We start from the raw sequence: 11413 nt of genomic DNA, 5'->3' as shown, positions 1-11413 counted from the left end.
CCAAGGGGGTGGGGATGCGCGCGCACCCTGCGCACCCCCCTGTGACGCGCCTGAAAAAATGAGTAAGAAGAGTGTATATCCTGGTGTATATATAAATTTCTCGCTCTTATTTGACTCTGTGGTTTAATATATCAAATGGCTTGATTTGTGTTATACAGGTGATTTCTAGCTATGGTATTTAGATAGTGGTGCCTTTTTGCTGTAAATACACGCTTAGCTTGTTGTACAATCAAGTATAGCCTCCGGCAGGATTTCATCTTAATAATCCTGCTGTTGATACTCCCTAAGAGTCTTGACACATCGAGCAAAGCATGCCGGATCTCCTAGCCAGCAATCGTATACGACGGTAAAGAATAAAACTTTGATTTCTTCGAGTTAAATATCACACTCTTTGTCATATAATTTTGAAACAATACAAATTAAACATATGATTATAAATAGACCGTGAATATCAAATTACTACTACAGATGCAATATTCCAAGTGTTTCTTTGAACCTACGCGCGAACTGTCAATATCATCATGAAGCTAGTAACGCGCGCCGGGATACGCTACACAATTGATCGATTAGTTGGAAATTAATTTATTAGCGGCATTCAAAGCAGCAAGTGAGCGACGACTTAGCAAACAGTGTCACGGTTGGAAATCATCCTTCATAAACGGGTTCCAATTAATACCCACCGGAATACACACAGCGAAAGGAATGAAATGTCACCAAGACCAGCAAATTCGGGTCATCGGCTGTAAAGACAGCAAAGCAGCAGATATATTAGCCTGTTCTTAATCACTTATACCGAGATGACTGGAAGTTCAGTGAAGTTTTTTCTTTGGTTTCTCTTAGAAGCTTTAGTCGTTGATGCATTGAAGCTTGAAGCCAAAGATTCTAGCTCCTTGTGCAAGATATGCATGTGTAGAAATTCAGAAGTCGATTGTATAGCTAAGAATATTCAACACGTACGAAGAGAAGATATACCAAGAGGCACTCGCTATCTGTAAGTACTGATAGTAATAAACCCTACTGAACGAAACCTACTTTAATCAACTATGCTGTGATAGGTAGGGGTTAGGCGCGAGGGTTACATTTCTAATTTAGAAACCTAGAACAAAGTCCTTTATTCGCATTGATAATCTTTTTAGAAATACCTAGGCTGCAACGTTTGTATCATTGTTATCATTGAAGTAAAATTAACCAACCTTAACCCCCTTTAAAAATTAAAACAGAAAGTGAAAAGCTCGCAAAGCATTTCATGTTTTTACCCTTCTTACTTTGGGTTGTTATTTTAAACAGAACTGAAGACATGTCAACAGGGGATTCTAGTCAAACTGTGTCTTTGATCTTGATCAGTGCAGTCCTTTTTCTAACGGATTTACGGAGGTCAAAATAACACATAGATTGCATTTAACTCTTGGTAGCAGATCAATATGTTCAGACAGCTTCTTTCAATCTAAGTACCACTTTTGATTACTCTTCACACTTTTTTTGTAAAGTTATAAAAGCGCGCGTTAAAAGCTCCCGGACTCACAAACAAATATAAGATTATCCAAATATTGTGCTCTCTTGAGTAATAAAAGAGCGATTAAAAAAGTTGGGCAACAAAAAAACACTTAAAGCCCTTTGATGCATGAGTAATATTTTTCGCATCATACAACCTATCACTGTTGGATTACCGCTTTCTTCTCTGTATACTATTTACGAGCAATGAAATAGCTTTAACAATAAATCATTCGTTTATCTAATAAATGAAGACCGAACAATAAAGTCAATTAAATATCAAAATGCAAGAATTAAAAAAATCTTTGCGGATAAGCCGTTTACGCAAGGAAAAGGGAAGAAAGAAATTAATGTTGCATAGTTTGTTCTTGGTCTTGAAGGTTTTCGTTACAATAACGTGTCAAAAATAGTTCACTAAAAACGAGTGAGTTACTTTTAATAAATCAACAGAGTCATTTTGTGTTACAGTACATGCGTTCACCTGCTCTAAAGCAGTTTAAAATATAATATTTTCAAATATTTGTGGTCACCCCTCAAAAGAAATGTAATGCCAGTGAAAATGAATCAAGGAAACAGTCTTTCAAACAAATAAAAATAAAATGGACTTATGGAATTGATTTTGAAAACACAAAACATAACACTATAATCCTTTATTATAAATTGTACTTCCACCCAATAAAAATCCTTTTATTGCAAACTGAAAGCTGCTTAAAACAACGTAAGCACGTGGTTTATTCGACAAATGATAAAATGTTCATCCAGAGTGCAAATAGATAGACGCTCCAGTGTCATCTTAGGTACAAGTGCTTAACCGGAAGCAGCCTAAACATCAACCGATTCAATCAAACATCTGGATTAAAAAACATTTCTGTCACGTTGGCGAGTTTACGTTAAGTTTATCGAATTTACCAGAATGATGACTATCTGTAAGATATAATCTTGACTTCTGATTTCAATTATTGAGGCGCTGTGAACCCGCTACAGGGTAGCGTTTTTAATATCCTCTTATATTTTTGTCAGAGTAAAGGCTATTGATATTTGCCCCCACGCACGTCCCCGCAGAATTGACGTTGTCTTGTAACCTGAACTTTTTGTTTATAAATTCGATTTCCAGCATGATTATGTTTGAGTACCTTGGGGTTATTTCGGGGGATTATTTTACTGTCGAATCCGTTGTATCGCGACCCGCGTTTTCAAAACACGATTTGTTTTGGTTTTCTGTTCCGTCAGTAAAACCATTCTGAGCCAATCAAAGTCTCGCTTTGTGCACTTCCCTTGCTTCCTTGTAGACGAAAACCAGACATTGCCGCGACAGAAAGCCAGGCAACTGCACTAGGCGAGAGATGGCAAGAATCTGATTGGCTTAGAATAATTTGACTGGCGGAACAGAAAATTTCAAAAGACAAAAACAAATCGATGTTTTGAAAATGCGGCGTCACGATACAACGGATTCGACAGTAATTTGATTTGTGGTTCGATAAGAATGACTTTGAGCAGCGGATACTTGAAGAAGTCTCAACTTAGAATGTGATTGATTGCTATGGTCATTTGTTTGTTTGATGTTTAAAATTGAGAAATGAAAAAAAAAATCCCAATAAACTTATTTTTGCAAAATGTGTTAATTCTTAATTATATACTGAATTAATTTCCTAAGTAATGAGCAATAACCTACTTATCTTAATTCTTTAATCAATACCTAATATAATTTTGGTATTACCTTCATAATCATTGCAGTGCACATTATCAGCTATCTTAATTTCGTGGTCAGTTAGAAAAGTACGGTGTGTCATTGTGGTTGCCCACCGTCTTTTCCCTCCCAGTTATCGTCTTATAAAGAAATTGCATACCATATTTAGAGGTCCGCTTCAACAATTTACTTTTTAGGCCACTAAAGGGTGTCTAGGTTGACAGATTTCTCTAGAGAATCTTGTTTTTATTCGATGTTTCTCTCATTCACCATTTGGAATAGACCCTAGGAACCTCTTTGTTAACTGCCATAGGCATTCACTCGCTCCAGTCTCCCATAGACCATCTAGACGAAGGGCACTTATGTCTAATATTCCTTTGGCACCTTTTTTCTACAAAAAAAATCGCAAATGGATACATGCAACCACAAAGGAGTGGTTGACATTCTTCAAAGAAGGTAGTTACTCCGCCATATTTTGCTCTCGCATAGGATATTTTCCATCGTCTAGTACAAGCTAGTTTTTAGTCAAATTATTCATAAAGAATTGGGCCTCAATTGTTGATGGTTACTTTGAAGCCTTTTGTCAAGCGGATATTTTTTTACAAACAATAACAAACGAGTGGCTAATCGAGGTTCTTTAATGATGACAAAGGTAGCTCGGCGTAGCGGCGAAACGTCTCCAGTTTATCAGATAAACGAGAACAAATGCTCGAACTGTCGATTATACTGATGCAGACGGATATTCCGTATCCCTATCATATTGACGTGTCAGGATTGCGAATTTTGTATTCGTAGGGTCAAGCGGATGCGGGGGTCAGAAACAACCCCCGGCAAAAACAAGAGATGTGTAAAAATATTTCCATAGCAACAGCCGCCTTTTGTACGGGAACTCGTCTTGCGCGCTCTTCAGACTTCTGGCTATCACGTCAATACCTCTGTTAGAAATCAAAGACGTGCCGAACAGAGATGTATCAGGCTTCGAAAGGGAGGGGGGGAGGGTACGCGCACCTAAGTGCCCCAGTCCCTGCTCGGCCCTGTCAAGGTCAAATTTACACCTTTCGCTTTGTTTTAAAGCACTCTGATTTCCAGACATGTTTGTTTTTTGTTCTTGTTTTTACCGATTTCTATTAGGGCGATTATAGGATTTGCCTATACTGTAAACAATACAATATAACAAGACAACCATTATTTCTAATTGTCTTTTTACTAACGTCTTCGTTTTGCTCTATGCTCAGATATTTGTCGGAGAATCCAATTGTCTGCGACTGCGCACTAGCTGAATTACTGCGGCACAGCAAATTGAAGGTTAAGGGCGCATGCGCGAATGGGCAACACATCGGGAAGGACTTGGCACTACTCAGATACGAAGACTTTGATTGCGGTGAGTGGCTATCTAGCACGACTGAGACAGCTAAACAGTGGTATCTTAGCGGCGTAGCCAGGATGTTTAACGGGAGAGGGCCCATTCAAGGCATTTTCTCCTGTATTTTAGATAAATGTATTTTTGGCTGCTAAAAGGGGTGCGGCTGGGGTGGGGCTGTATTGGATCTAATATTATTGAACGAATGACTGCGGTTGATAAGGGACATAAAGCGTTTGAACACATGGAGAATTGTACCGGGAATGTAGTTAAGTCGAAATTTTAAATATGGGAGAAAATTTATCCCAAAAAGATAAGAGCAGGGGCCTGTCCTTATATGTCCTGAGATAAACGTCGACACCATGTCGATGCTAAAAACTATTTTTCTTACCCGACTTGAAATATTTTCCCGTATTCCTCGAACATCCCATCTCATAAAACCCTACTCGAGATTTCAAATGTGCATTTCCGGTTTGTTTAATGATGAATGACAAGATCCGGTATATTATCACATAGGACACATTTTGTCCCGGCAACATTTAGAAGTATTTTTTTTTATCTAAACATTATTTAACAGGATTATTATTGCCTTCAGAAATGTCACGTGAGCGACACCGAAGAGAAACAGGTGGGTCATTTAAATGATCATAATTTTCATCATCGTTATCATCCATATCAATCAATGGCTGTCGTTTTTCTAAATGGTCTAATAGAGCCTGGGGCGAGCGCGCGGGAGACCTGTGATATTCTAAAACGTTAGGGACTAAGCCCCATTTCCATAATGGCTGCCAATAAAATCGTAGTCAACACGAATTCCTGCAAGTTTACGTGGAAATTCTTGACTAACAAAGTTCTAGAGCGATAAAAAAGCGCAAAAAAAAAGATTAAAGCGGACTCCCAAATTTGGTATATAATGCCTATTAAGCAAATGACCGAGTGAGCTAGGAAAACCACAGTTTTTAAAAGATTGACTGATATGATCGACATCATCATCATTATCATCAACACTATCACCATCATTATTATCATCATTGCCATCATCATCACCAATTTCGCCATGATTTCCATAATATCGATATTATTACCATCGTCGTTATTTATCTAGGTGTCTCAGGACAAAGTTTAATTAAAATTGACCTCCTCCTCTAGAAATTACCCAGTGCATACCGGGCACTCTTAACTGCGTTCCGATCACGTGTGGTGGCAATAACTTCTGGTTACCCTTGGCAACGTATTGGGGTTGCTGTAAAGGCCAGGTCCATGATCTACGCAAGTCTTTCTGTGAGTCTGTACAAGGAACGATAGTGTGCATAGCAGCAGACTTCCAATGCCGAAACCAGCACTGCCTTCCTACACAGTGGGTCTGTAATGGGCAAAACGACTGCCAAGACGGGTCGGATGAGATAGGATGCGAAGGCTGCAAAAACGTGGCAGGTAAATACCTTTTATATCCCTTTTCTTTGTTTGAAAGTATTTAGAACCGTCCTTTTAAGTTCTACATATTTTTTTCCTAATTGTTTCTGTTTCAAACGAAAGAACTCCTATTTTTTTATTTTCCCATTACCTATAACATATCCTATATCTGTGCCTTCTTGTGTATTTTACCTTCGCTTTGCCATCTTTCACTTTCACTCATTCATCCTTCTTTTTTCTTTTTTTTACTTTCTTCGTTCCTTCCTCTGTTCCTGTGTTTCTTTGTTCATTCCCATTTTCCTGCCTTCATTAATGTATGAATTTTCAAGGGTTATGATAGAAAACAATGCTCGACTTGAGACAGACTTTTGCAACCACCAAGGACCATGCCTTCTTCCGACCGTCCCTTTCGTTCTTTTTTCCTTTCCTTGAGGGACGGACGATTTAATATTTGACGGGGGGAGTGGCTATTTTCTATGGCTCTATGCCAGTATTTGCTTACTAGGGTTTTATACTTGGCCCCCTTGTTTCTAGTCTGTCCCCCCTTGTTTCTAGTCTGCTACTTGTCTCCCTTGTTTCTAGTCTACTACTTGTCCCCCCTTGTTTCTAGTCTGCTACTTGTCCCCCCTTGTTTCTAGTCTACTACTTGTCTCCCTTGTTTCTAGTCTACTACTTGTCCCCCCTTGTTTCTAGTCTGCTACTTGTCCCCCCTTGTTTCTAGTCTGCTACTTGTCCCCCCTTGTTTCTAGTCTGCTACTTGTCCCCCCTTGTTTCTAGTCTACTACTTGTCCCCCCTTGTTTCCAGTCTGCTACTTGTCCCCCTTGTTTCTAGTCTACTACTTGTCCCCCCTTGTTTCTAGTCTACTACTAGTCCCCCCTTGTTTCTAGTCTGCCACTTGTCTCCCTTGTTTCTAGTCTGCTACTTGTCCCCCCTTGTTTCTAGTCTGCTACTTGTCCCCCCTTGTTTCTAGTCTACTACTTGTCCCCCTTGTTTCTAGTCTAGTACTTGTCCCCCCTTGTTTCCAAATTGCTACTTGCCCCCCCTTGTTTCTAGTCTGCCACTTGTCCCCCTTGTTTCTAGTCTACTACTTGTCCCCCCCTGTTTCTAGTCTACTACTAGTCCCCCCTTGTTTCTAGTCTACTACTTGCCCCCCCTTGTTTCTAGTCTGCTACTTGTCCCCCCTTGTTTCTAGTCTGCTACTTGTCCCCCCTTGTTTCTAGTCTAGTACTTGTCCCCCCTTGTTTCTAGTCTAGTACTTGTCCCCCCTTGTTTCTAGTCTACTACTTGTCCCCCCTTGTTTCTAGTCTGCTACTTGTCCCCCCTTGTTTCTAGTCTACTACTTGTCCCCCCTCGTTTCTAGTTTGCTACTTGTCCCCCCTTGTTTCTAATCTGCTACTTGTCCCCCCTTGTTTCTAGTCTGCTACTTGTCCCCCCTTGTTTCTAGTCTACTACTTGTCCCCCCTTGTTTCTAGTCTAGTACTTGTCCCCCCTTGTTTCTAAATTGCTACTTGCCCCCCCTTGTTTCTAGTCTGCCACTTGTCCCCCTTGTTTCTAGTCTACTACTTGTCCCCCCTTGTTTCTAGTCTACTACTTGTCCCCCCTTGTTTCTAGTCTGCTACTTGTCCCCCCTTGTTTCTAGTCTGCTACTTGTCCCCCCTTGTTTCTAGTCCACTACTTGTCCCCACTTGTTTCTAGTCTAGTACTTGTCCCCCCTTGTTTCTTAATTGCTACTTGCCCCCCCTTGTTTCTAGTCTGCCACTTGTCCCCCTTGTTTCTAGTCTACTACTTGTCCCCCCTTGTTTCTAGTCTACTACTAGTCCCCCCTTGTTTCTAGTCTACTACTTGTCCCCCCTTGTTTCCAGTCTGCTACTTGTCCCCCCTTGTTTCTAGTCTGCTACTTGTCCCCCCTTGTTTCTAGTCTACTACTTGTCTCCCCTTGTTTCTAGTCCAGTACTTGTCCCCCCTTGTTTCTAGTTTACTACTTGTCCCCCCTTGTTTCTAGTCTACTACTTGTCCCCCCTTGTTTCTAGTCTACTACTTGTCCCCCCTTGTTTCTAGTCTGCTACTAGTCCCCCTTGTTTCTAGTCTACTACTTGTCCCCCTTGTTTCTAGTCTGCTACTTGTCCCCCCTTGTTTCTAGTCTGCTACTTGTCCCCCCTTGTTTCTAGTCTACTACTTGTCCCCCCTTGTTTCTAGTCTAGTACTTGTCCCCCCTTGTTTCTAAATTGCTACTTGCCCCCCCTTGTTTCTAGTCTGCCACTTGTCCCCCCTTGTTTCTAGTCTACTACTTGTCCCCCCTTGTTTCTAGTCTGCTACTTGTCCCCCCTTGTTTCTAGTCTACTACTTGTCTCCCCTTGTTTCTAGTCCAGTACTTGTCCCCCCTTGTTTCTAGTTTACTACTTGTCCCCCCTTGTTTCTAGTCTACTACTTGTCCCCCCTTGTTTCTAGTCTACTACTTGTCCCCCCTTGTTTCTAGTCTGCTACTAGTCCCCCTTGTTTCTAGTCTACTACTTGTCCCCCTTGTTTCTAGTCTGCTACTTGTCCCCCCTTGTTTCTAGTCTGCTACTTGTCCCCCCTTGTTTCTAGTCTACTACTTGTCCCCCCTTGTTTCTAGTCTAGTACTTGTCCCCCCTTGTTTCTAGTCTGCTACTTGTCCCCCCTTGTTTCTAGTCTACTACTTGTCCCCCCTTGTTTCTAGTCAGCTACTTGTCCCCCCTTGTTTCTAGTCTGCTACTACTCTCCCTTGTTTCTAGTCTACTACTTGTCCCCCTTGTTTCTACTCTGCTACTTGTCCCCCCTTGTTTCTAGTCTACTACTTGTCCCCCCTTGTTTCTAGTCTGCTACTTGTCCCCCCTTGTTTCTAGTCTACTACTTGTCCCCCCTTGTTTCTAGTCTACTACTTGTCCCCCCTTTTTTTTGGGGGGATCAGCCACTCACCTCGTCAAATAACAAATGGTCCGCCCCTAACTTTCTTTTCTCCAAAGCACACATTCTTTACCGTGCTATGATGCTATTGTTATAGACTCGTTTCGGTGCAGGAACAAGCGTTGCATTCCCGCCTCCAGAGTGTGCGATACGTATAACGACTGTGGAGACGGCTCCGATGAAACGTTCTGTAGGTGGAAAGATGGTAGCGGATGGTGTGGCGTTCACGATTTCCGCTGTGCAAACGATCGCTGTACTCATTTGAGCAATGTTTGCAACGATCGTGACGACTGCGGCGATGCTTCCGATGAGGCCGGATGTGTCGCAAGTAGGTTAATTGATAATTATTGTTAATAATTATTGTTAAATACGCCAGATATTGAGCAAAAATTTTCTAAGCGTTTTCGAAAGCTCAAAAGAAGGGAAAAGGCTAGTTCGAAGTGGGTGTTTATTAAAAGCTAGGGGCGTTAATAAATACGGGCATTTCCAGTAACCAAAACTGCCATGAAAGTTTATTTGTCAGAGAGACGAATGTGTTATATATTCATCTCAAATGAAGCGGATGCAGATAGATATACGATTATTTGCGCCGATTTTTGCAATGGTATTGACAGAGAAAATATAAACGGGATTTCAAATTTGATTTCGAAAATGCTTACCATCACCACCATTACCATTACCATTATTATCACCACCACCACCACCACCACCACCACCACCACCACCACCACCACCACCACCACCACCACCACCACCACCACCACCACCACCACCACCACCACCACCACCACCACCACCACCACCACCACCACCACCACCACCACCACCACCACCACCACCACCACCACCACCACCACCACCACCACCACCACCACCACCACCACCACCACCACCACCACCACCACCACCACCACCACCACCACCACCACCACCACCACCACCACCACCACCACCACCACCACCACCACCACCACCACCACCACCACCACCACCACCACCACCACCACCACCACCATCATCATCATTATTATTATTATTAATGTGGTAGCTTACGAGGGCTGGGCACGATCTTTTAAAAACCTGAAACACAAAAAATCTCTTTAGCCCGCCTATATTTATATATATATTTTCGTTTTGCATTATTATTCTCTGAGGACAAAAGACGTCATGTGCACGTGGTACCACTATAGCAACACTTTAAACAGCCTCTGCCAGCCGCCATTTTGTCACCCTGGCAAAGAACCAAGTGTGATTAAGCATCCATTTCCATCCGGGAATTTTCGGAGGCTAATGAAATATTTTCGATTGGATTTGGTAAAAAAAGTGTCAAACTTTATTTTTAGATGGTTATTTCGAGATTTTAGTACATTTTGTGTCTTCCAATATTAAAAAAAACCATAACAAAGGTGTGGCTGAAAAGGGCACTTTAATTCCCAAGAGATACTAGCTTGAAAAAGACTATTTTACGATCTACATCTCAGCGAGCTGTGCGTGGCTTAACCGTATAAAGACAGGGCTGGAATCCTGGCTATTGCCTACTTATTAATGTGACGTTGCCTCTGGTAGCGTCACATTGTACAGTTCGCTAGATAGCGGGTGAGGGGCCAAAATCTCCAGCCTAGCCGTAAATCCTTAAGCTTCCATACGGCGTTTCAGCGGATATCTGGAATTATGGTCTCTGATCATAGGGTTCGATCCCCGGCCAATGATCTCGGATTTTTTTCCACTCTCTTGTCGATCTCTATACGGCAGTGGATATCGTGTTCCGTGTTTTTTTTTCTTAATTTAAATTTCTGAAAATTGCACATCTGTTTCACCGTGCGATGACTCTATGTCGCCTTTCACAGAAACCACCACAAGTTGTGAAGATGGATGGAGCTATTACAATGGCCGCTGTTACAAGGTCGTCATCAAACCGTCCACTTGGGCGCATGCGCAGTCAGCCTGTCGATCTAATGACTCGCACTTAATCAAGATCACTTCCTTTGGGCTTGACTACTTCACCCAGAGTTTAAGTAGTCACATCAGTATGTTTTGGATCGGCCTGTCGCGTAGCAACGGAGCATTCAGATGGACTGACGGGGAGAAACTTGGGAGTTTTGCGAATTGGGCGATTGGCTCACCGGTTATGGATGCCGGTACAGATTGCGTTGCTATGGTGAATCTGACGATTGTGTCGAAAACCTGGCGAAACCAGGATTGTGGTCTAAAGCTAGGCTATGTCTGCGATAAAGGTGGGACTTTGCAATCGATCAAGTTGATTAGATTCTTATAACTTAAAAGCATAGATACAGGAGGCGACAATGATTTACCTTTATTTGTTTTTCGGCAAGGAAAGAAATCGGGGCCACCTTTTATAAGAACTGCATCAAAGGCTGAATTGCAATCTACAAATACTGTATACCGGGTCTTATCTGAACCCTTATTTAAAAAAGCGCTGTCACGCGTCTTACATAAAGTGCTTAATTGCGTTATGCTTGACTTTCGCATAAGTATAAACCCAGGATTTTTTTTACAGTGGCACCTTGTCCGCAAC

The 11413-nt window shown here is 41.9% G+C and overlaps 1 protein-coding gene across 2 annotated transcripts; it reads left to right on the top strand.

The window, feature by feature from the left end:
• Nucleotides 1-490: 490 nt before the first annotated feature.
• LOC125570107 (very low-density lipoprotein receptor-like) lies at nt 491-11201 on the top strand. 2 transcript variants are annotated; one of them, XM_048731098.1, is made up of 6 exons: nt 491-991; nt 4414-4559; nt 5116-5166; nt 5688-5972; nt 8975-9205; nt 10725-11201. In XM_048731098.1, exons 1-6 carry the CDS (start codon nt 798-800, stop codon nt 11150-11152), a joined length of 1335 nt encoding a protein of 444 aa, XP_048587055.1. In that variant the 5' UTR covers nt 491-797; the 3' UTR covers nt 11153-11201. The 2 variants fall into 2 exon arrangements, with proteins under 2 accessions (XP_048587055.1, XP_048587056.1); XM_048731099.1 differs by having other exon boundaries at nt 5134-5166; nt 10725-11196.
• The last annotated feature ends 212 nt before the right edge of the window (nt 11202-11413 follow it).

The sequence above is a fragment of the Nematostella vectensis genome, chromosome 8, assembly GCF_932526225.1.
Source record: "Nematostella vectensis chromosome 8, jaNemVect1.1, whole genome shotgun sequence".
NCBI classification, from domain to species: domain Eukaryota; kingdom Metazoa; phylum Cnidaria; class Anthozoa; order Actiniaria; family Edwardsiidae; genus Nematostella; species Nematostella vectensis.
The sequence above is the reverse complement of the archived record's forward strand: the minus strand, read 5'-3'. Positions and strand labels throughout refer to the sequence as shown.